This window comes from Neofelis nebulosa, chromosome 2, assembly GCF_028018385.1.
Source record: "Neofelis nebulosa isolate mNeoNeb1 chromosome 2, mNeoNeb1.pri, whole genome shotgun sequence".
Taxonomy (NCBI): Eukaryota; Metazoa; Chordata; class Mammalia; order Carnivora; family Felidae; genus Neofelis; species Neofelis nebulosa.
In genome coordinates this window covers 125,749,838-125,775,955 of record NC_080783.1, presented here as the reverse complement: position 1 = coordinate 125,775,955, position 26,118 = coordinate 125,749,838, and the positions used below count along the sequence as shown (strand labels likewise).

Here is a 26,118-nt window from a genome sequence, read left to right as displayed (position 1 = left end):
ATAATTTGTACAATTTCAAAGGCTGGTTGGTTCTATCAATGGTCTATATATCCCATCTTTGTTTTTCATTTTCTGGAAGCAATGCCATTTTTCTCTTTTAAAAAAAAAATTTTTTTTTTAACATTTATTTATTTTTGCGACAGAGAGAGACAGAGCGTGAACAGGGGAGGGGCAGAGAGAGAGGGAGACACAGAATCTGAAACAGGCTCCAGGCTCTGAGCTGTCAGCACAGAGCCCGACGCGGGGCTCGAACTCACAGACTGTCAGGTCATGACCTGAGCTGAAGTCGGACGCTTAACCAACCGAGCCACCCAGGCGCCCCCATTTTTCTTTTTATCTACCCATCCCAATCCAGCAATTCAGAGCCCCACTGTAATGTCACCTCTTCCAGGGAGCCTCTCCCAACTCCTCTAGGCATAAAGGATGTCTCACTTCAACATTCTGAAACAATGTTCATTGTCTCAGAAAGTTCACAATCTGGTATGTGTGATAACGGTGGTTCAGAAAAGCAAGTCGATATGATAAGTGCCATTTATGATAGAAGTAATGATAATGGTGAATACTTATTGAGTACTTACACTAGGTCAGGGACTGTGCTAAGGATTTTACTGCCATTAACCTTATTGAATCCCCACAGCAACCTTCTTAAATTTTTTTAAATGTTTATTTATTTTTGAAAGAGAGACACAATGCGAGTGGGGGAGGGGCAGAGAGAGTGGGAGACACAGAATCCAAAACAGGCTCCAGGCTCTGAGCTGTGAGCACAGAGCCCAACGTGGGGCTCGAACTCAAGAGCTGTGAGATCATGACCTGATCTGAAGTCAGATGCTTAACCTACTGAGCCACCCAGGCGCCCCTCCACAGCAACCTTCTAAGGGAGTTCTGTTGTTGTTCCCATTTTACAGAGGTAGAAACTGAGGCTTACAGAAACTAAATAACTTGTCTAGAGACACAAAGCTGGGAAGAGCCTGATCTGGAACTTAACATTAAGGTTCATTCTCTTTATAACTGTTGCACTCCAGCCCACGAGGAGACAGAAGAACCCAAAGGGGCTGTTGAAAAATGGTGGGGAGTGTATCAGTCAGGGTTGTGCAAAGAACAGAATCTCTAAGAATGATATGAAATAAGCAATGATATGAAATAGGAATCAGACCTTATGTAATGGTGGGAATGGTGAAGAATTTTGTGGAAGGTGGTTGTCTGCACGATGTGGGTCTGAATTGCGGCAGTCCTGCAGGGGCAGGAGTTGGGAAGTTGGGAAGAAAAAGTGGAGATGTGGGGAAGAACCACCACCCACCCCACAGGACAAAGGAGAACCCATGTCTATCCCTTACAGCCTCCATTCTTGATGGGCCAGATGGCCAGCAGGGGAAGCTGGCGCCCTTTGGCATGGAGCTGCAAATGCAGCTGGCCCAGGACTTGAAGGAGATACGGGGGAAGCTGGTGACTGTGAGTCGCCATGCCTACAAGATCAGCCCCCAGTTATGCGGCAGTGTTGCAAGAAGACCTCATTTTGGCAGTGTTACACAAAATTATCTAAAACTTAGACATAGGGCAAGGGATGATTATGCGTCCTTTCAAAGTCCTACTGGATGGAGCCTTGTCTAATGGACCCACCCACAGATTATTTAATTCTCTAGGTTCTAGAATCCAGAAGAATAAACCTTTGCTGTCTTTTTACTATTGTTTAGACCCCAGGCTCTGGCATGTGATGTGTCCACACGTGCATTTTGGCCTTGCAGAGATGCAAATGATCTCTTGGCCAGTAAAAAATGTAACTCTGTTGGGAGCTCAGCTGAGCTAGAAGAGAGAGTAGAGCTGTCAGGTGTCAGAGTAGCCGATTAAAGCAACTAGCCATCAATTTAAGGGGTAAGCCTTTAACCACTGACTGCAATCAAGAGGCTAAACCCGAGGAAGCGCCCACTCTCCCTGTTCCATTCTCCGGAGGGGCCAGTAGATCAGTGCAGACGTGAGGAGCCCCGTTACTGTTGAGGGAGTCCCAAACAAAAGGCTCCAGAAGTATGGTGGGCTTTGGGGTTTGGGAAGGTTGAGAAGGAAGGGCTAGTTGTGGAAAGACCTGGGGACTGAGGAGCGGGGAAAAGTGTCTTCATGGTTTCCCCTCTTCCCCTCTAGGAATGCCTGGGCAGATGTGTCCAAGAGGAGGACCTCTGCCCAAGGCCTCAGATAAAGACCCAGGAATGAAGGCCCTGGGTGAGGAACCTAAATGTGTGGAAAAGCAACAGTTTTATTGTACCTAGAAGTTTTAACCTTATTCCAGCATTCTGGTTTTTAGTGAATGTATTTAGTTTCTTGAATTTTCCTTTGAACTCAATTTACCATTCTTCTAGTTTCTTCATGAATGAGTTCTCAGTCTGTATTTATATGACTCTCATGTTTTGACCCTTCAGTGGTTATTCTTTGACAGTGGCGATGTTGAGGTTGGGTTGGAAGTGACAAGTGAGATCCAAGGCTGGGCATCCGTAGAAGGCTCAGAAAACTCCCCTCCCCCTTCTGTTCCCTATCCCCAACCCGCAGGCCCACATCTTCCTTGCTTATGCTTATCCTTAGCATCTGAGAAAGCAGATAACACTTGGAATTTATCCAGTTCTAGGACGGAGCAACAGGTATTACTAAATGTTTCTACAGCTGCAAATGTGAAAAGCATTCAGAATTACAGTCAGTAATTTTTTTTCTTAAAAAAAAAAGGAGGAAGGAAGGAAGGATGGAAGGAAGGAAGGAAGGAAGGAAGGAAGGAAGGAAGGAAGGAAGGAAGGGTGGGAGGGCACAGAGAACAAAACACAGCAACAAGAGAAACACCCCAGGGTGAACTCTCCTAATTATACACCCACAGATTGTTAGCACACCGAGTGGGGTAATCCCAGCCCACTTCCCCTCCTGGCTTCTTAATGGCTGCTGCCACTTCCTCCCGGGACACAGCTGGAGTTAAGCTCAGCAAATGCAAGCTCTTTTAATTCTTGAAACAGCAAAGAATATTAACAAAAGAAATCTGCAAGTGAAGAAATCACATTATGAATTCCAATGCCAAGGAAAAGGATTATAAATCAGATTGTGAATTCTTTGGGGACCAGGAATTTTCTTATTGTTTTTTGGTGCAGGACCCAAATGATTGGTTTGGCCATCATGCACCCTTCAGGACTACCCAAGGCTCAGCCCCTTCCATTCTTGCTTGTTTTCAGAGCTTCCATCCAGCACCGCCTTCGGCTCTAGCCTCTGAGCTGTAATGCTCTTGCTTTGCCCTCTTCTGATAGTAGATGAACTGCTAGGATGAAGGCTAGGGAGTCAGTGTTGTGATCTTTTTTTTTTTTTCCTACTTTTTATTTTGGAATTTTAGATTTACAGAAAAATTAGTACAGGATTCCTAGATACTCTTCACCCAGCTTCCTCTGATGTTAACCTCTTTCATTATCTTAGTATACTTGTCAAAACTTAGAAGTTAACATTGGACAGTCCTATTAACTAAACCAAAGACCCGCTTTTTCCATTAATGCCCTTTTTTAGTTCCAGGACCCAATCCAGGATATCAAGGTGTGCTTAGAGGGGTCATTGTTTCTTTTTATTCTTTTCTTTTTTTTCTTAATGTTTATTTATTTTTGAGAGACAGAGCACTAGCAGGGGAGGGGCAGAGAGAGAGGGAGACACAGAATCTGAAGCAGGCTCCAGGCTCTGAGGTGTTGTCACAGAACCTGACACGGGCTCAAACTCATGAACCTCAAGATCATGGTCTGAGCCAAAGTCCGACACTTGACTGACTGAGGAACCCAGGCACCCCGAGGGGTCACTGTTTCTAATTTACCTACTTCCCTGGGGTTTGGCATGGACTGGATGATAAACTGTATGAAAAGGGCTTTGTAGGAACAGAATAGAGAGCCCAGAAATAAACCCACGATCATATGGTCAATTAATCTTTGACAAAAGAGGCAAGAATATACAATGGGAAAAAGACCATCTCTTCAACAAATGGTGTTAGGAGAACTGGATAGCTCCATGCCAAAGAATGAAACTGCACTTTCTTACACCATACACAAGCGTAAACTCAAAAGGGATTAAAGACCTAAATACAAGACCTGAAATCATAAAAATCCTGAAATCATAAAAATCCTACTGCACAGGCAGTAATTTCTCTGACATCTAGATATGTCTCCTGAGGCAAGAGAAACAAAAACAAAAATAAACTATTGGGACTACATCAAAATAAAAAGCTGCACAGCAAAAGAAACAGTCAACAAAACAAAAAGACAAACTTATCGAATGGGAGAAGATATTCGCAAATGATATTTATGATAATGGACTAGTATCCAAAATATATAAAGAACTTAGACCACTCAACACCAAAAAAACCCCAAATAATCCAATTTAAAAAGCAGAAGATATGAACAGATATTTCTCCGAAGAAGACATACAGGTGGCCAAAAGACACATAAAAAGATGTTCAACAACTGTAATCATCAGGCAAATGCCAATCAAAACCACAATGAGATGTCACCTCACATCTATCAGAATGGCTGTAATCGAAAACACAAGAAAGAAGTGTTAGCGAAGATTTGGAGAAAAGGGAACACTTGTGCGCTGTTGGTGAGAATGCAAACTGGTTTAGCCACTATGGAAAACAGTATGGAGTTTCTTCACAAAATTAAAAATAGAATTACTGTATGAACGAATAATTCCACCACTGGGTATTTACTTAAAGAATATGAAAACACTAATTCAAAAAGATATATTCCTGTGTTTATTGTAGCATTATCTACAAAAGCCAAATTTGGAAGCAACCCAAGTGTCCATTGATAGATAAATGGATAAAGAACACAATGGAATATTACTTGGCCATAAAAAGAATGAAATCTTGCCATTTGCAATGACACATGGATCTAGAGAGTATAATGCTACGTGAGATAAGTCAGAGAAAGACTTCACTCATATTTGGAATTTAAGAAACAGAATCAATGAACGGGGGCACCTGGGTCAGTTGGTGGAGCATGTGACTCTTGATCTCAGTATTGTGAGCTCAAGCCCCATGTAGGGTGTAGAGATTACTAAAAAAAATAAATAGGGGCGCCTGGGTGGCGCAGTCGGTTAAGCGTCTGACTTCAGCCAGGTCACGATCTCGCGGTCCGTGAGTTCGAGCCCCGCATCAGGCTCTGGGCTGATGGCTCGGAGCCTGGAGCCTGTTTCCGATTCTGTGTCTCCCTCTCTCTCTGCCCCTCCCCCGTTCATGCTCTGTCTCTCTCTGTCCCAAAAATAAATAAAAAACGTTGAAAAAAAAATTAAAAAAAAAAATAAATAAACAAACCTTAAATATATACATACACTTTTAGACTTTCTAGGTCCTCCCAAGATGGAGATAGCTGCCTTTTTTTTTTTTTTAATTTTAAGTTTATTTATTTATTTTGAGAGAGAGAGAGAGAGAGAGCAAGCACAAGTTGGGGAGGGTCAGAGACAGAGGGAGAGAGGGAATTCCAAGCAGGCTCCCCACCATCGGCGCAGAGCCCCATGTGGGGCTTTAACTCATGAACTGTGAGATCATGACCGGAGTCGAGGTCAAGAGTTGGACACTTAACCGACTGAGCCACCCAGGCACCCCAATAGCTGCCTTTCTATATCTGCCCCATCACAGCACTCCCTACACCGTCTTCCACACTATATGAGAAGTTGTGGGTGCCAGAAGCCAAATTTTGTTCACTGTTCTATCTCCTCTGCTCAGCAAAAAGCACATAGAAGAAACTCCAAAAAATGCTGGTTTTTAAGTTTTTATTATTTTTTTTAAAGTAGTTCCCATACCCAACATGGGACTTGAACTTACAACCCTGAGATCAAGAGTTATATGCTCAAATGACTGAGCCAGCCAGGAACCCCTCCAAAAAATGCTATTTTGATGAACAAGCTAATGAAGGCTGATCTTATATCAGTTGTTCTATTCTTTAAACTGCTGTTTTCCTTATGACTTAACTGTTCACTGTCTGTCTCCCCTACTAGAAAGGAAGAACTGTGAAAGAGAGTTATGCTTTACTCCCTAAAGAATCTTCAATGCTTACAACAGTGCTTAGAACCGGCCCAGGGTAAGTGTAAATAATATTTGTTGAATGAATGTATGTAAAGGTCGATGGTCAACTTCCTCCTTTGACCATTATTACCCTTTTTGTAACACTGTGTTTTTTCTGATGCTGATCTCAGTAAAATGATGTTCTAGAACAACTGTAACCCTGTGACATGTTAAGTGCTGATTGCTCAGGCTTCCTGAGATGAACATTCACTTGAAGATGAATGATGATCAGAAGGGAAACTACAGGAATACTGTCCCAAAGAGCACTATCTCCAGGAAAGCACCGGTGGCTGACAGACTGTGGACTCTCTACATGCCATAGCTTCTGTCCTGTACCAGCAAAATAGCCTCATGACTTGAGGCTATTTGTGTTTTGTGTTTTTAAGTTCAATGTCACATTTACCTCCCTTTCGCCAGAATCCAACCCTTAAGGAAGCAAAAAGCAATCAATCAATTAATCAACCAACCAATCAATATCTTATAGTAATCATTAGATTTATTTTCATAGAAAATTCCTGTTATTAGTGAAAGGGTAATTATCACATTCACATTAAGGAAAATGAATATAGGAAAAGTCACCATCCTAATACAAGTGTGGTTGGAATTTTGTGTGTATTCCTTTCCCCCTCTTTCCTGTAAAAGTACATTATATATACTGATCTAACCAGTTTGTGTTGTGCTTTTTACATTTAACATTGTATTATGCTTACAACATAAGGATCTTTCCATCCTATTAGACTTCATAACCGTCTATTTAAATACATTACCACACATTTAAGGATTTTCAAATATAGTGCTCATTTCACTGTCAGATGTGTCAGGAAAAGTTTTCTGAAGAGTTTGAAAGACAAAAATTCAAGGCACTAAATTTTTTTTGACGTTTCAATTTTTTACTTAAATTCTAGTTAGTTAACATGTAGTGTAATATTAGTTTCAGGAGTAGAATTTAGTGATTCATCATTGACATATAACACCCAGTGCACATCATAACAAGTAAGGCACTTAAATAAGTGCCTTAAGACTCTGTTAAATGTCAGGATTAAAAAACAAGGCTTTGCTAAAAATATACAGATGACCGAGCACATGAATATATGGTCAATAATGGGGTGCCTGGATGGCTCAGTTAGTTAAGTGTCTGGCTTCAGCTCAGGTCATGATCTCATGGTTCGTGGGTTTGAGCCCCACGTCAGGCTCTGTGCTGATGGCTTGGAGCCTGGAGCCTGCTTCGGATTCTGTGTCTCCTTTCTTTCTGCCCCTCCCCTGCTCGTGCTCTGTCTCTCTATCAAAAATAAATAAACATTAAAAATATTAAAAAAAAAAAAGAAGAAAATATGGTCAACATCATCAGTTGTAGGAGAAATTAAAAGCAAAAAGCCTGACAATGCCAGGTGCTGACAAGGATGCAGAATAACTAGATCTCTCATACTTTGCTAGTTGGATTACAAAATGGTTTGGCCAATTCAACAATAGTTTAAGCATATGTCTACACAGACCTCTGTGTGAATGCTTATAGAAACTTTAGTTATAATAGCCAAAAAGTGGAAAAAACTGAAGTCCATCAACTGGTGAACAGATATCCAAATTATGGTACATTCACACCAAGAAATGTTACTCAGCAATAAAAAGCAGCAAACTATGTATAAATGCAATGAAATGGATGAGTCATAAAACGTTATGTTAGGTAAAGAAGCCAGACATAGAAGGTTACTCTGTTACAACACTTCTGACATTCAATTTTTTCCACAATGACCATTTTTCCAACAACTCTCCAGACTAACCTAGGTCCTACAGTTCGATTCAATGCTGACACTAAGTACCTAGAGTTAGTGTCCAATTCCACAGGTTTAAAGCCTCAGTGCCACAAGGCTGTCCTTATTTCAGATTCCAGCCACAAGTCCCAGGTTGTTTACCTGTACCTTTGACCCACTAGCTGTAAGTTGGGAGTTCCCACAACTCTTTTCTCAGGTTTGGTAATTTGCTAGCATGGATCACAGAACTCAGGGAAATACTTTGCTTACGTTTATTGACATATTCTAAAGGAGACGACTCAGGAACAGCCAAATGAAAGAGATGCATAGGACGCAATGGATGAGGTATGGTGGGGAGGCGGGGCGTGGAGCTTCCGTGTCTTGTCCGAGCATCCTACCCTCCAAACACCAGCCCGTCAATGTATTCACCAACCAGGGAGCTCTCTAAGCCTTGCAGTTTAGGAGTTTTTATGGAGGTTTCACTGTGTAGGCATGGTTGATTAAATCACTGGCTGTTAGTAATTGAACTTAACTTCCAGCCCCTCCCCTTTCCCCAGAGCTCGTGGGAGAGGGGCTGAAAGTCCCAACCCTCTGATCAAAGCCTTGGTCTTTTTGGAGACCAGTCCCTATCTTGAAGCTATCTAGGGGGTTCTAGACACCAGTTATCTAACTAGAATGCAGAAAACACTCATCACCCAGAAATCCAAGGGTTTTAGGAGCTCTGTACCAGAAACTAGGGACAAAGATGAAATATATATTTCTTATTATGCTAGCTACATACTATGTGATTTCATTTACTACCTTCTGGAAAAGGCAAAACTATAGGGGACAGAAATAAGACCAGTGGTTGCCAGGGGATGTAGGGAAGGGAAAGAATGGACTGCAGAGGAGCAAGAGGGAATTACTTTGGCTGTCTGAAATGTTCTATATTGGGGTGGTAGTTATTTATATAGATGCCTTGTCAAAATTCATTAAACTTGAGTCTTATAAAAGAGATTAATTATTGTATGTAAAGTATATCTTAACAAAGATGACTTCAAATAAAAGCATTTTCACCTGTTGTCTTTTGTAAATCCCCTGGCCCCAAAGGATGTGACATATACATTATGACTGCTGTGAGGGAATGAAACAAAAATTCCATCAGTGGGTACCTGGTATGACTTCCACACAAATGTCCACTGGCTGTGGTGAGCAGTGCCAATAGAACAAGATTCAGTAGAATTTTTCAGATGTTTTTAGTCCAAAGCTTCTCTGGTTATCCATGGTTCAGACTGGATGTTTCTCCTCTTTGGAGCCTCATGTGCCTCTCTATCCTCTAGAGTCTGCTGCTTTAATAACTTCTTTTGGCTTCTCTTTACCTTCCTTTTTCTGCTGCTTCTCTGCTTTCTGTTCTTTTGCCACAAGCCGATAATTGATGCCCATGCCAATGAAGAGATAGATGCCTGCGATAATTAGGATCACACCACACGCCCAGTATGTGTATTTGTAGTCTCCATAGATGTCATTCAGACGACCTGAAGATATCCAAAACACAGTTATGTGGGCAAAAGTGAACAAGTATACCTTTCCCAAATGAAGCTGAAGGATCTACTCAGAAAGATGTCAACCAATCCTCAAAGAGCCCATAAATGACAAATTAGTCTAAAAAAAGAACTGCTAAAAATTATCTCATCTTTTATGATGTCACACTTGGGTTGTAGATGGCCTTGCATATTTTGTTATTTTTAGCAACTTGAAAATAACGAAATCTTTCCAAATTTGAGCCAGGAAAGACCTACAGATCATCTAGAATCAATTCTCTGGATTCACAGTGGAAAAATTTGTTGCTCAAGAGAGGTTTAGGAGTCTTGCCCCAGGCCACAGAGCTAACTGCAGTCTCCTGGCCAATGCTCTTTCGCTGACATCAGCATTTCCCAAAGAGCGGTCCCTGTGAACACTTGGCCTGTGCTATACAATTAACAGCAACACCTTTCCACCATTCGAAGTGCTTAATCCTCACAACAGGCAGATTCTGTCATCATTCCCGCTGTATGATGTACAAACTGAAGTACAGAGACCTTAAGTAACTCGCCCAAGGTCACAGAGCTCATAAGTGAAATAACATGGCTTTTAATCCAGGAAGTCTGACACTGAAGCTGCACCTGTAACCTCCTGAGTGTTCCCAAAGTCAAACTTAGGGAATGGCATAACATATTCTTTTCTGGTAAAGATTCACCATGTGCATATTAAATAGGCTTTGCAAGGTCCTCTGGTAATCTATCAAACTTGGGGTTTCCAAAATTTTTTGGCCATGAAATCCTTGTTATAGTAAAATTTATTAGCACCTCACCCAATTGGTTAGTTAAGGAATAAACACCCAAGAAGACTTAATACAACCAATTCAAATATGATTCCATATGCTTTTGTAACTCAGGACATCGTTCATTCAGCAATATTTATCGGGCTGACACATACACTTGGCACTGGGCTGCTGGCCCTGAGGATAAGGGAGAGCAGAGGAGAGAACATCCACAGTTCAGTGGAGAAGAGAAATGTTAATCAAATAATTATACAAGCCGTGACAAGGAGTGTTTGAAAGCAGAAAATAGGGGGTTGGGAGCAGCAAGCAGGGTCAGGAAAGCTTCTCTTACAGTGTAAATGAAGCAGGGACCTAGAGGAGGATGGGACCCATCTAGGAGGAGGGGATGGGAGAAGGATGAGGCCAGAGCACAGCAAGTGCAAAGGCAGGTGGTAGGAAGCTGGGGTGTGAGAGGGGAAGGAGGAAGGGCGGGGCTGTTGGAGCAGAGAGAACAAAAGGTGAGTGACAGGAAATGAGGCTGGAGAGATTGGAAGCCAGGCTGGGGGGCGCCTTGTAGGCCACAAGGGAATTTGTTCTCCACCCCAAGAACAATGGGAAGCAACTGGAAAGATCTCATCAGCTGGAACATTGAGTTTGTATTTGCCTGCAGAGTAGAAAACAGATTGTAGGCTGGCTAGAGTGGATATGGGTAGACCAGCCTGGAGGCTGCTGGAGCAACCCAGATAGGGGACAGGAACTGCGGATGGGGTGGTGTTGTGACAGAAAAAGTGGGCCAACTAGAGAGAGATTTAGGAGCTTACAGATTTAGAAATTTATAGGACTTGGACTCTCATTGGATATAGGGAGGAATGAGGACTGGGAGTCTAGAAAAATCAGTAGTGGATTTTCTTTTATGAATCCTTCCTTACTTATAATGCATAATCTAAAAAGCATGAGTCATATTCAGAGGAAGTCCCAATTACTACTGCATTTTACATTAATAGTAATTTTAGGGGGCCTGGGTGGCTCAGTTGGTTAAGCATCCAACTTCGGCTCATGTCATGATCTCGCAGTTTGTGGGTTTGAGCCCCATGTTGGACTCTGTGTTGACAGCTCAGAGCCTGGAGCCTGCTTCGGATTCTGTGTCCTCTGGCCCACCCCCACATCTCCCCCCACTCACGTGCTGGCACGTGCGCTCTCTCGCTCTCTCTCAAAAATGAATAAACGTTAAAAAAATTATTTTAAATTGTAAACAATTTGGTACTCTCAAAGAATAATCCATCAAGTTTTATGGTCACTTACTTGTTGTGTGAACTTGGGCAAGTTATTTCACTTTTAAAAGCCTCTGTTTCTTCGTTGATAAAGAGGGGACATTAACAGTCTTACCTTATAGACTTGTGAGTTATGACAGGGTATATGAAATTATCTAGACAGTCCCTGGTACACTGTGAGCCCTCGCCTGGTAACTCTTATTATTATTTTAAATATTACTACTATGATAAATTCCACAATTAAAATGAAATTACCGAAGTATTTTAAAGGTAGAGTGTATATTATATGTTTTTCTATAATACACATTAGTTTTATAATCAGAAAAGTTTATCTTAATGAATGTTTAAGTTTGTAATTGTTCTCACTCTCCTTTCAGCTTGATGGTTCAATGTAATTTGATTCTGTAAGTATCTGAGGAATTATGCTGTTCCAAGCATTGTGCCAACACTGAGGCCACAGAGATGAGAAACATTGGGGCGCCTGGGTGGCTCAGTTGGTTAAGTGTCTGACTCTTGATCTCAGCTCAGGTCTTGTTCTCAGGGTCGTGAGTTCAAGACCTTCCTTGGGCTGCACACTGGGCATGGAGCCTACTGATAAAAAAAGAAAAAGGAAAAAAAAAAGAGACATGCTTGCTCTCTGCCACCCAGAGGCTCACTAATCTCTGCTTTTTATCACCTTCCCAATTTTCGATGCCTGTTTTATGTTAAGAGGACCAAAGAGGTAGTAAGGCATACTATACCTAAAAGTGGCGGCCCCAGGAGGACAGGACAGCATTCCACAATGGTCACCAATCCCACAGCGCTGGAGAACCTCTGGGGTCCAACAAGGTCCATCAGTGTTTCGAATAATACGGAGCTGAACCACCCAAACGCAAATCCAAGGAATCCCACATAGACACAGAACCCAATGTAGCTGGAGGATAAAGGTGCTAGCAGATGACACACTCCATTTGCAATAATAGAAGCAGCAAAAAAGTACTGAACTCGAGGTCTTATCCACTTCGTGTTGGCTACAAGTCCCATAGAAGGTCTGGCTACAATATCGACAAAAGACAGAATGGAAAGAAGGAAGGCAGCCTTCTCACTAGAGTAATGTTTACTCTTGCCATAATTACTAAGAAAGACTAAAGGAGTAGCCAGCCCAAAAGCCATCACCACATTCCCAGAGAGGTATAGTAGAAAGCCTCTGTGGGTAAACAGGGATAAGTCTATAACTTTGTTAACTCTTTGAAAAACTGATTGTTTCTCGTCTTTGGGGTTTCTGCCATTAAAATCTGTACTTGCATTATTTGTCCCCTTTTCTACATCAGATCTTCCAGCATCCTGAAGGGATTCTTTAGACCTGTCTTTCCCTGCATTCGTTGGCGGGGGTCCTATTGGTCGCATCAGGGCACCAGCTACACAGCAGTTTAGTAGGAGGCCCCCAAGAATTAGGAAACTTCCTCTCCAGCCAAAGATACCGAAGAAAGCCTGATTGAGGGGGGCCAGGGTAGAGAGGAACACAGGGCTGCCTGCCATGGCCAGTCCATTTGCCAATGGTCGCCTCTTGTAGAAATACTTGCCAATCATCGTCAGAGCCGGATTCAAGTTGAAGGCAAGCCCAAGACCTGTGGAGGGGAGGAAAAGAATTACACACCAGAATAAATGTCAGAAACATATTTGTTATTGATCAACTAGACAAAATGAATGGCAGGAGGTCAAAATCATCATTGTAAGAGAGGTGATTATAACTAGTAAGTAGATGATTAAGTGGGCTGCTATCGAATAAATACAGACATAAAGTCTCTTTATGCAGCAAATACTAGATTTATAATATAACATTAAAATAATTCTTTGATGTTAGCAACAATAAGAATAATATATGTAGACTCCTTAGTTTAATTTCATAATTTAGGTAATTGAAAACAAAAAGGAGAGAGGATAAATCTCATAAATTCAGGAAGTAAGACATAAATGGTGGGGCTGAGGTCAGAAAAAGAAGAAAGAGGGAGGGATGGAAAGAGAGAGAAAACATTTTGGGACAGTAAAACACAACACTGTGAAGATGCTAATACACCTTAGTAAATCCATTAATGTAATGTAATTTCTATGAGAATGCTAACGTATTCAATTTTTCAGATGAGGTAGAATGACTCTAAAATATACCCGGAGAACAAATGCATTAGAAGTATTCAAAAAGGGTAAATAATTGGTGGGACCAACACTAACAGATATATAAATATTTGCTACAGTTACAGCTACAGTAATTAGAACAGTGTGCACTTAGTCAAAAGGAAAAACTGATCAATGAAATTGGGCAAAAAGTCCAGAAACAGAACCAAAAGATACATTTAAATAAATAGGGAAGAGTAGATTTTTCAACCAATGGAGCTGAGACAAGTATCCCAATAACCTACTAAGTGTTCTCCCATTCTTGTTCCCTTCCCAGGGAAACCAGACTAGAATGCCACCCATTCAGTCTCTCCACTGACTGCCATCCACAGCTCTTCACCCTGGATTAGGAAGCACCATGATTTGGCCCTTACCTACCTCCCTACCCACATCTCAGTATATTCTCAGACATTCTGAGGGCATCTGTTCCTCTAGATTTTCACAAAATCTAGAGGAAGAACTCCTACTTATCGTTCACATCTCAACCCAAGATAACCCATTGAGAGGCCTTCCCTTTAGGGGTCATTCAATCCTTCACCAAAATTCTCTGTTTTAAGTTTTTGCAAAGCACTTCTCACTAGCTAATATGTATTTATCTATTCATTTATTTGTTGGTCTGTTTATTGTCTGCTTCCCTCCACTACAAAGGAAGAACCTTGTCTGTCATGTTGACTCTATCCCCACAGAGCTTGGAAACAGTCCCTGACATATCAATAGGGACTCAATAAATATTTATTGAATGAATTAATAAATGAAGTAATGAACAGGCTGAATAGCCAAGTGAGAACAATTAAGTTCTGTTCGTTCCTTATGTTATTCACATGGTCTAGATGGATTAAAATATTTAAATGTTTAAAATGTTCATGAATGTAGTCAAAGTACAGATCCAAAAAGATGATACCTGTTATTGGCATTATCTCACATCCTGCAGGTGGGACTGTACATTATTATAACCTTTCTAAAACAATATCAAAAACCACATCAAAAACCTTTTCCCTGAGTAATTCTACTTCTAAAATTTGTCCTATGGAAATTATCATGTTCACAAAGATGTATAGAGAAGTACTATCATATAAATATGGTTTATTAATAGTGAAAAATATAAACAACTTAAAGGTCTTTCTATTCCAGAATGGTGAAATAAACTATGGTATATCCATCCAATGGAAAATAGTAGCTGCTACAGTATATTTAGTGAAATGGGGGACTATATACATAATGCACTATTATGTAAAACAACCCGGTTACAAACATTATATATAATTTTATCCCCTTTATTTTCTAAGAAAAGTACATGTGTATGCATAAAAAATACGAGCATCAAAATATTAATGGTTTTCTCTGAATTGTAGAGTAATGGGTGATCTATATTCTTTATCCTTAGTAGTTTCATTTTCCAAATGTAGCTATTAAGAAAGGGGGAAGGGAGGTTTTCTCATGTGTGTCCTTAAGCCCTTGAAAACGTATATGGATTCTCAACCAGAAAATTCTTGCTTTGTATCTGACATTTTCTCTTACTCTAAATTGAGCCAACTTCTTCTTGGGTGGAAGGATAATGAGTGGGAATAGACGATAACCCCCATTTCAGCAACTTGTCACACCCTATCACCACTGTTTCTTAAGCTTGAAAAAAAAAGGAAGAAAGAAAAACTTTCAGTAAAATACAACCATCCAATGGCTCAGTCAGTTAATCGTTTGACTCTTGATATAGGCTTAGGTCATGATCTCACAGTTGTGAGTTTGAGCCCCACAATGGGCTCTGCACTGATAGCAGATAGCTGATAGAGAAGAGCCCGCTTGGGATTCTCTCTCTCTCTCTCTCTCTCTCTGTCTCTGCCTCACACTCTGCTTATACTCTCTCTGTTTTAGCAGAGATAAAATAAATAATAAATAAAATAAATAAATCAACTTAAAATAACCACCCAAAGTGCCAGAACTTTCTTTCTTTTTTTTTTTTTAATTTTTTTTTTTAACGTTTATTTTTGAGACAGAGAGAGACAGAGCATGAACGGGGGAGGGTCAGAGAGAGGGAGACACAGAATCCCAAACAGGCTTCAGGCTCTGAGCTGTCAGCACAGAGCCCGATGCGGGGCTCGAACCCACGGACCGCGAGATCATGATCTGAGCCGGAGTTGGACATCCAACCAACTGAGCCACCCAGGCGCCCCCAGAACTTTCTTTAAAGACATGTTTTTCTGGTACTATGAAATTAACATATCTATAGCTCTTAAAAATGGTAACCCAATCATTTTTCTAAGAACTTTCATTTCTCAAAAGAATTGGCAGATGAATGCTACAAATAATCTGCATAAAAATTAATGCTTCAAAATACATCAGTAGCAACTCACCTCCAATGAATCCAATGTACAAGTAAAGTTCCTGTACAGTGTTGGAGAAAGAAGCTGCAATCAAGCCACAGCCTGACAAGCAGCCACCAACAATCATGGTTGGACGACTGCCATATTTATTCACCAGGATACTGCTGATAGGACCTGGGAGAGAGCGAGTAACTCAGTAACATAGAGGAGAAGCCCCCCACTCCCATCCACACCTGCACAAGGCATTACTGACACAAAAGGATGCCAAGACATAAGTACCCCACCCCACAAAATAAACAGATGAAACAGAAGACACTGGTAAGAAATAGTGCTTTCTATTTTATATCATAGTTACAGGTTTGTGTAATGGGAAAAATCTAGCATTGATTGTACATCTATACACTTACAACATATTGGATGGATTTTAACTGAAGTATGGAAGACCTAACCTATCTCCTTTAAGGCAAAATAGGCTGCAAATAAGTATTTATAGGATTCTTCATGTATCTAGGATATTACTGACATATATATATGTAGCAAGTTTGCTCTGTTTTTAATTTTTTAGATGATCATCTGGAGCAAATGCACATGAACATGATGAGATGTATGAGCCTGATCAAACTTCTGACTTAAGAGCATATTTTCAAGTTAGCTAAAAGGTACTTTGTTTCTCAGAGAAAACAACAAAACCAAAACAGAACTACAAAACAAGAATGCCTACCATCACTTTTCTTCAACATTATACTGGAGGTCCGAGCCAGCGCAGTAAGAGAGGGGGGAAAAAGGTATAAGGAAAGGAAGAAACCAAACTATCAGTATTTGCAAAAGATATGTTAGTCTATCCTAAAATTTTGAAAAAAAAAAAAAAAACAACACCTACCAATAAACTATTGGAAGTATTAAGAGTTTAGCAAGGATATATGATTAAAACATAAAACATCAGTTGACATTCCATATACCAGCAACCACACATAATCATTTTTAGTGAAAGTTATCCTTCATAATGATATCTGCTTTGCAATATAACTGAGCTAACAGCTCACAGTTGTATGTAGCCTTTATTGTTAAAGGGAATGAAAAATATGACTCAAATCGCATAGCCTCAAAAACTAACATTTCAAGTATCTTACACAGAAAGGCATCAAGAACAAAAAGTATTCAATATGGGGTTTTTGTCCGCCTTTTGAAAGCTAAAAAAACAGGCCTTCTGGGTACTTACCTCCAGCATACATGACAGCAAACATAATAGAAGAGATCCATGACACCTCGCTGGTGCTGGCATTAAATATTTCTTCAATTTCTTTGTAAAATACAGAAATAGATTTGCCAAATGCACAAGAGAAGCCAATGGAAATAAAAGCTCCAGTAACCACTGCCCAACCCCAGCCTCCATCTGGGGGGCTGGGTCGAACTGGACCTCCATTTGATGGTGACATTGTAAGTGAAGATGAATTCCAAAATGCAGTGCAAATCCAAATATCTAAAGGATATGAAATTAAAATAGTACATAACAAGTAGGTCAATAAAAAGCACTTCCATAAAACCCCTTAAACTTATGTTATAAAATAAGTGAAAAGCTTTTCAATAGTACTTGTACTCTGTGAACACAGTAGAAAAAGTCCAAGAGTTAGAGTATTGCCCCCAATTTTTATAGGCTTGAAGTTAAAAACTCATCACCACTTGAACTGTATGCCCAAGCCCTTTCAATCCTTTTCAATAAATGTTTTGCTTTTTCAAATTTATAAACATACCTGTTTTAATAATAGATTAGTAATTTTCCACATTACCAGAGATAACTAAATAACTCATCTGACTTATCTGCATGCAAATCTCACAAATACACACACTATAAAAGTTTCACAATGCAGTATTTCCTTTATAATTTCTCTCATTTCTCAAAATATATTCTCCAATACTCACCTGGTTTTTATGTTCCTAGAATTTATAGGCTAACTTAGAAGTGTCAGGAAGGGGGCACCTGGGTGGCTCAGTCAGTTGAGCATCCGGCTTCGGGTCAGGTCATGATCTCAAAGTTTGTGAGTTTGAGCACCACATCGATTCACCGCTGTTAGCCTGTCAGCACAGAGCCCACTTCAGATCCTCTGTCCCCCTCTCTCTGCCCTTCCCCCACTTGTGCTGTCCCCAAAATAAATAAATATTTAAAAAAATTTCAGGAAGGACATACTAGTATCCCATAAAACTCACTAGATATATGGCAAGGCAACTTCCTTCCTTCCTTCCTTCCTTCCTTCCTTCCTTCCTTCCTTCCTTCCTTCCTTCCTTCCTTCCTTCCTTCCTCTCCCTCTCTCTCTTTTCTTTCTTTCTTTCTTTCTTTCTTTCTTTCTTTCTTTCTTTCTTTCTTTCTTTCTTTCTTTCTTTCTTTCTTTCTTTCTCTCTCTCTCTCTCTCTCTCTCTCTCTCTCTCTCTCTTTCTTTCTTTCTTTCTTTCTTTCTTTCTTTCTTTCTTTCTTTCGTCTTAGATTATGCAACATGCAAGCGGGTGAGAGGGGCAGAGGGGGAAAAAGAGAGGGAGAGAGAGAATCTGAAGCAGGATTCACTCTCAGTGTGGAGCTTGTTGTGGGGCTCGATCCCACAAACCTGGGATCATGACCTAAACCAAAACTGAGAGTCGGCCACTCAACTGACTGAGCCTCCCAGGCACCCCAGACATACAGCAATTCTTTAAAAAGTTCTTTCCACTTTGGTGCTATTATGAATAATGCTGCTATGAAATTTTGTGCACAGTCTTTTGTGTGGACAGGTTTTCAATTCTTTCAATTCACTTTTACTTAGTAAAAATGCTAGGTCATATGGTAATTCTGTTTAACATTTTGAGAAACTGCCAAACTCTTTTTTTTTTTTTTTGCAAAATGGCTGCACCATTTTACAATTCCACCAGCAATGCATGAAAGTTCCAATTTTTCTACATCATCACTAACATTGTTTATGTCTATGATTTCTAACTATCCTAATGTGTGTGAAGTGGTAACTCATCATTATTTTGATTTTCATTTCTCTAGTAACTACTGATGGTGAGCACCTTTCATGTGCTTATTGGACATCTGTATAACTTCTTTGGATATATGTCTTTGGAGAAGTGTCTTCTTTGGAGAAATGTCTATTCAAATTCTTTGACTAAGATCATGATCTTAGCCGAAGTTGGACGCTTAACCAACTGAGCCACTCAGGTGCCCCCTGATTACTGTAGCTTTATACTAAGTTTTATTTATTTTAATTTTATTTTTTTAAAGTTTATTTATTTACTTTGAGGGGGTAGGGCAGAGAGAGAGAGAGAAAGAGAAATAATCCCAAGCAGTTCCTGGGCTGTCAGTGCAGAGCCAGATGTGGGGCTTGATCCCAAGAAATCTGAGATCCTGACTTGAGTTGAAATCAAGAGTCAGACACTCAACTGACTGAGCCACCCAGGTGCCTCACTAAGTTTTAAAATGAAGAAGCATAAGTCCTCCACTTTTGTTCTGTTCCAAGGTAGTTTTGATGACTCTGAGTTCTTGCATTTTTATATAAATTTTAGGATCAGTTGTCAATTTCTGCCAAAGGGGGTGGGGGGAAAGGCTGAGATGTTGAGAAGGACAATGTTGAATGTAGATTTGGGGAGTACTGTCATCTTAATAATATTAAGCCTTCTGGTCTTCTGATCTAGAACACAGGAAGTTTTTCCATTTATTTAAGACTTCTTTCAGCAATGTTTTGAAGATTTCAGTGTACATGTCTTGAACCTCCTTGTTTAAATTTATTCCTGAATATTTTACTCTTTTTGATGGTATCGTAAATTGATTGTTGATTGTTTTCTTACTTTTGCTTTTGGATTTTTCATTGGTGGTGTATTGTCATATAATTAGTTTTTGAATATGAATCTTGCATCTTACAAACTTAACTCATTCATTACTTCTAATAGATTTATGTGTCGATGTGCGTGGATTCTTTAAGATTTTCTGTATATAAGATCATGCCATCTCTGATCATTTACATCTTCCTTTACAATGTGAATGTTTTGTTTTTTTCATTGCATCATTAGCCTGGATAAAACCTCCAGTACAATGTGAAATAGAAGTCATGTGAGTGGACATCCTTGTCTTATTTTTGACCTTAGAGGAAAAGATTTTATTGGCTCACCATGAAGTATGATGTTACCTATGCTTTTGTTTTTTTGTTTTGTTTTGTTTTGTTTTGTAGATTATCTTTATTAAGCTTGGGAGTTTCATTCTATTTCTAATCGTTGAGTGTTTTTATCATGAAAGTGCATTGGATTATGTTAAATGCATTGTTTAAGTCTATTAAGAGGATCATGTGGTTTTGGTCTTTATTTCATTAATATGGTTTGGCATACTGACTGATTTTTATATGTTGATCCGCATATGAATTCCCATGTTCATGAGATAAATTCTGTTTGTCATGATATATAACCCATTTTATATGCTGTTGAATTCAGTTTAATCCTATTTGGTTGAGAATTTTTACTATATTAGTAAAGGATAGTGGTTTGTAGTTTTCTTTCCTTGTGGTATCTTTGGTTTTGGTATCAGGGTAATTCTGGCTTCAAAGAACAAGCTGGGAAATGTTCCCTTCTTTACTATTTTCTGGAAGAGCTTGTAAAGGATTGGTGTTAGTTCTTCTTTAAATGTTTCACAGAATTGGGGCGCCTGGGTGGCGCAGTCGGTTAAGCGTCCGACTTCAGCCAGGTCACGATCTCGCGGTCCGTGAGTTCGAGCCCCGCGTCGGGCTCTGGGCTGATGGCTCAGAGCCTGGAGCCTGTTTCCGATTCTGTGTCTCCCTCTCTCTCTGCCCCTCCCCCGTTCATGCTCTGTCTCTCTCTGTCCCAAAAATAAATAAAAAACGTTGAAAAAAAAAATTTAAATGTTTCACAGAATTTACTGGTGAGGCCATCTGGGTTTCCAGTTTTCCTTGTGGGATTTTTTGATGACTACCTCAATCTCTTTAATTACAATAGGTCTATTCAGATTTACTTGAGTCACGTTGGTAGTTTTTTTTTTTTTTAACGTTTATTTATTTTTGAAACAGAGAGAGTATGAATGGGGGAGGGTCAGAGAGAGAGGGAGACACAGAATCTGAAACAGGCTCCAGGCTCTGAGCTGTCAGTGCAGAGCCCGACGCAGGGCTCAAACTCACGGATGGTGAGATCATGACCTGAGCTGAAGTCGGACATTCAACCAACTGAGCCACCTAGGCACCCCTGGTAGTTTTTTTTTTAAATATAAATTTGTTAATTTCATTTAGGTTTTATAATTTTTTTTAGCATGTTTATAGTATTTCTTTACAATCCTTTTTTTATTTCTGTAATGATATACAAAGAGTTTAGTCAACCAGGAACAGTCCTCACAAGACTGCCCACACTTTTAACAGCAATTGTAAATTTGGTAGGGAAAACCGTGAAGTGTTTCCAAAAACTCTCTCAGGTTTGGTAATTTAATGGAAGCTCTCACAGAACTCACTAAAAACTATTATGTTTATAATTTCTTGCAGGGAAAGGACACAGGATAAAATTAATCATAGGAAAAGATGCACAGGGCAGAGTCTGGGAGAAGTCCAAATGCAGGTGTTTTTTTTTTAATTTTTATTTATTTATTTTTCAATATATGAAATTTATTGTCAAATTGGTTTCCATACAACACCCAGTGCTCATCCCAAAAGGTGCCCTCTTCAATACCCATCACCCACCCTCTCCTCCCTCCCTCCCCCCATCAACCCTCAGTTTGTTCTCAGTTTTTAAGAGTCTCTTATGCTTTGGCTCTCTCCCACTCTAACCTCTTTTTTTTTTCCTTCCCCTCCCCCATGGGTTTCTGTTAAGTTTCTCAGGATCCACGTAAGAGTGAAAACATATGGTATCTGTCTTTCTCTGTATGGCTTATTTCACTTAGCATAACACTCTCCAGTTCCAACCACGTTGCTACAAAGGGCCATATTTCATTCTTTCTCATTGCCACGTAGTACTCCATTGTGTATATAAACCACAATTTCTTTCTCCATTCATCAGTTGATGGACATTTAGGCTCTTTCCATAATTTGGCTATTGTTGAGAGTGCTGCTATAAACATTGGGGTACAAGTGCCCCTATGCATCAGTACTCCTGTATCCCTTGGGTAAATTCCTAGCAGTGCTATTGCTGGGTCATAGGGTAGGTCTATTTTTAAGTTTTTGAGGAACCTCCACACTGTTTTCCAGAGCGGCTGCACCAATTTGCATTCCCACCAACAGTGCAAGAGGGTTCCCGTTTCTCCACATCCTCTCCAGCATCTATAGTCTCCTGATTTGTTCATTTTGGCCACAATGACTGGCGTGAGGTGATATCTGAGTGTGGTTTTGATTTGTATTTCCCTGATGAGGAGCGACGTTGAGCATCTTTTCATGTGCCTGTTGGCCATCCGGATGTCTTCTTTAGAGAAGTGTCTATTCATGTTTTCTGCCCACTTCTTCACTGGATTATTTGTTTTTTGGGTGTGGAGTTTGGTGAGCTCTTTATAGAGCTTGGATACTAGCCCTTTGTCCGATATGTCATTTGCAAATATCTTTTCCCATTCCGTTGGTTGCCTTTTAGTTTTGTTGATTGTTTCCTTTGCTGTGCAGAAGCTTTTTATCTTCATGAGGTCCCAGTAGTTCATTTTTGCTTTTAATTCCCTTGTTTTTGGGGATGTGTCAAGTAAAAAATTGCTACGGCTGAGGTCAGAGAGGTCTTTTCCTGCTTTGTCCTCTAGGGTTTTGATGGTTTCCTGTCTCACATTCAGGTCCTTTATCCATTTTGAGTTTATTTTTGTGAATGGTGTGAGAAAGTGGTCTAGTTTCAACCTTTTGCCCAGTTTCTGTCCAGTTCTCCCAGCGCCATTTGTTAAAGAGACTGTCTTTTTTCCATTGGATATTCTTTCCTGCTTTGTCAAAGATTAGTTGGCCATACGTTTGTGGGTCTAGTTCTGGGGTTTCTATTCTATTCCATTGGTCTATGTGTCTGTTTTTGTGCCAATACCATGCTGTCTTGATGATTACAGCTTTGTAGTAGAGGCTAAAGTCTGGGATTGTGATGCCTCCAAATGCAGGGTTTTTGATCATCCTCTTCCCATGGTCATGGATAGCATTATGTCTTCCCAGACACAGTGTGTGACAATACAGAGTATTACCAACCATGGAAGCTCACCTGAATTTTTAGTGTCCAGAATTTTCAATTGGGCTTGATCACATATTACTCACATGGATAACCTTTAGTCTCCAGCTTTTCCCATAGGGTAAGCTAATATCTTTAGTTTCCATTTCTTTTGAAGGTTGGAAATGATACAATATGGCCAAATGTTCCAGACAAAGAAAGACACTCCTATTAGGCAGGAAGTTTCAGAGGTCTAGAGATAATATCACAGTAGCCAAGGGCAAAGGCCAGATCTCTCTATGGGTGAGGTTAATTCTTTATTACATGGTGTACCCTCTTTCATTTCTGGTTGAGGCTTCTCTTTTATTTTCTTGGTTAGTTTAGCTAAAAGTTTGTCAATTTTCTTGATCTTTTGAAAGAACCATCTTTTGTTTTCATTGATTTTCTCCTGCTGTAATTTCTAGTTCATTTGTTTATTTTCTAATCTTTATTATTTCCTTTATTCTGGTTGCTTTGCATTTAGTTTGTTTTTCAAGTTTCTTAAGATAAAAGGTTGTTATTAGTTTGAGATATTTTTTCATTTTAAACATGGACATATTCAGCTATAAATTTTTCTCTAAGCACTATTTTAGCTATATTCCAGAAGTTTAGGTATTTTTGTTTGTATTTTTGTTTTCATTCATCTCAATGTGTTCCATAATTTCCTTTTATGATTTCTTCTTCATTAGTTATTTAGGAATGTGTGAATTTCCACATATTTGCCCATGTGCCCAATTTTTTTTTTCTATTGTTGAGTTCTAATTTCATTACATTGTGGTCAGAGAATACATTTGAGTCCTTTTACATTTATTGAGACATGATTGTGGCCTAATACATGCTCTGTCCTTGAAAAGGTTCCATGAATACTTGAGTGTATGTTCAGCTGTTGCTGTGTGAAGTGTTCTATGTTTTTTGGTTTACTTGGTTTATGGTGTTGCTCAAGTCTTCAGTATGTTCCTTGACTTTCTAGGTAGTTGTTCTATTGAAACTCTATTGAATCTCCAACTATTATTCTCGAATTGTTTATTTTTCCCTTTAATTCCATCAATTTTTGCATCATGTACTTTGGAGGCTCTGTTGTTAGGTTTATATACATTTATAATTGTTAGGTCTTCCTGATGGATTGACCCTTTTATCATCATAAGATATCCTTCGTTTTGTGTAGTAACAATTTTTGTCTTAAGGTCTATTTTGCCTGATTTTTAAAAATGCTTACTTATTTATTTTTGAGAAAGAGCAACTGTGAGTGGGGGAGGGACAGAGAGACAGAGGGGGTGGGGAGGGAGAGAATCTCAAGCAGCCTCCACACTGTCAGCACAGATCTTGACATGGGGATCAAACTCACAAACTGTCAGATCATGACATGAGCCAAAATCAAGAGTCAGATGTTCAACTGGCTGAGTCACCCAGGTGCCCTGATTTTGCCTGATATTCTTATAGCCATTCCTGTTTTCCTTTGGTTACTGTTTCATGACATGTCATTTTTTTCATGTTTACTTTAAATCTGCCTGTGTCTTTGAATCTAAAGTGTGTCTCTTCTAGATAGCACATAGTTGGATCACTTAAAAAATCAATTGTGCCCATTTACAATTGCACCAAAAATAATAAAATATCTAGGAATAAACTGAACCATGCAGGTGAAAGACCTGCATTCTGAAAACTATAAAACTTTAAGAAATTAAAGATGACACAAACAAATGAGAAGATATTCCATGCTCATGGATTGGGAGAACAAATATTGTTAAAATGTCTGTACTATCCAAAGCAGTGTACAGATTCCATGCAATCCCCATCAAATACCAATAGCATTTTCAACAGAACTAGAACAAATAATCCTAAAATTTGTATGGAACCACAAAAGACTCCAAAATAGCCAAAGTAATCTTGAAAAAGAAGAACAAAACTGGGGGTATCATAATCCCAGATTTCAAGTTATATTACAAAGCTATAATAATCAAAACAGTATAGTAATGGCACAAAAATAGATGCATAGATCAATAGAAAGGAATAGAAAGCCCAGAAATAAGTCCATGATTATATGGTCAATTAATCTTTGACAACGAAGGGAAGAATATGCAATGGGAAAAGGACAGTCTCTTCAACAAATGATGTTGGGAAAACTGGACAGCTACTCACAAAAGAATGAAACTGCACCAATTTCTTATATCATACACAAACATAAACTCAAAATGGATTAAAGACCTAAATGTGAGACCTGAAAACATAAAAGTCCTAGAAGACAGCACAGGCAGTAATTTCTCTGACATCAGCCAACAATTTTCTAGCTATGTCTCCTGAGGCAAAAGAAACAAAAACAAAAATAAACTATTGGGGCTACATCAAAATAAAAACCTTCTGCACCGTGAAAGAAATAATCAACAAAGCAAAAAGACAACCTACTGAATGGGAGAAGATATTTGCAAATGACATACCTGATAAAAGGTTAGTATCCAAAATATATAAAGAACTTATACAACTCAACATCAAAAAAACAAATAATCCAACTGAAAAATGGGCAGAAGACATGAACAAACATTTCTCCAAAGAAAACAGACAGATGGCCAACAGACATATGAAAAGATAACCAACATCACTAATCATCAGGGAAATGCAAATCAAAACCACAATGAGATATCACCTCATATCTGTCAGAATGTCTATAATCAAAAACACAAGAAACAACAAGTGTTGATGAGGATGTGGATAAAAAGGAATCCTCATGCACTGTTGGTCAGAATGCAAACTGGTGCTGCCACTGTGGAAAACAGTATGGGGTTTCCTCAAAAAATTAAAAATAGAATCACCATATGATCCAGTAATTCCACTATTGGGTATTTACCCAAAGACTATGAAAACACTAATTTAAAAAGATATATGCCCCACCCTATGTTTTTTGCAGCATTATTTACAATAGAAAAATTATGGAAGAAACCCAGTTGTACATCAGTAGATGAATGGCTAAAGATGTGGTGTGTGTGTGTGTGTGTGTGTGTGTGTGTGTGTGTGTGTGTGTATACATACATATATATGGACTATGGACTATTAGCCATAAAAAAATGAAATCCTGCCATTTACAACAATATGAATGGATCTACAGGGCATAATGCTAATTCAAATAAGGGGCACCTGGGTGGCTGAGTCAGTT

The 26,118-nt window shown here is 39.4% G+C and overlaps 1 protein-coding gene across 1 annotated transcript in view; it reads right to left on the bottom strand.

Moving 5' to 3' along the window:
* Positions 1-8,062: 8,062 nt before the first annotated feature.
* LOC131504169 (monocarboxylate transporter 1-like) overlaps positions 8,063-26,118 on the bottom strand; it is a 30,650-nt gene continuing 12,594 nt past the window's right edge. Inside the window, exons 2-5 of the mRNA XM_058716177.1 lie at positions 17,044-17,304; positions 15,855-15,998; positions 12,096-12,962; positions 8,063-9,320 (exon numbers count right to left, since the gene is read on the bottom strand). Of these exons, the coding sequence (XP_058572160.1) occupies positions 9,115-9,320; positions 12,096-12,962; positions 15,855-15,998; positions 17,044-17,260 (1,434 nt within the window). The 5' untranslated portion in view covers positions 17,261-17,304 and the 3' untranslated portion in view covers positions 8,063-9,114. The remainder of the gene's footprint in view (positions 9,321-12,095; positions 12,963-15,854; positions 15,999-17,043; positions 17,305-26,118) is intronic.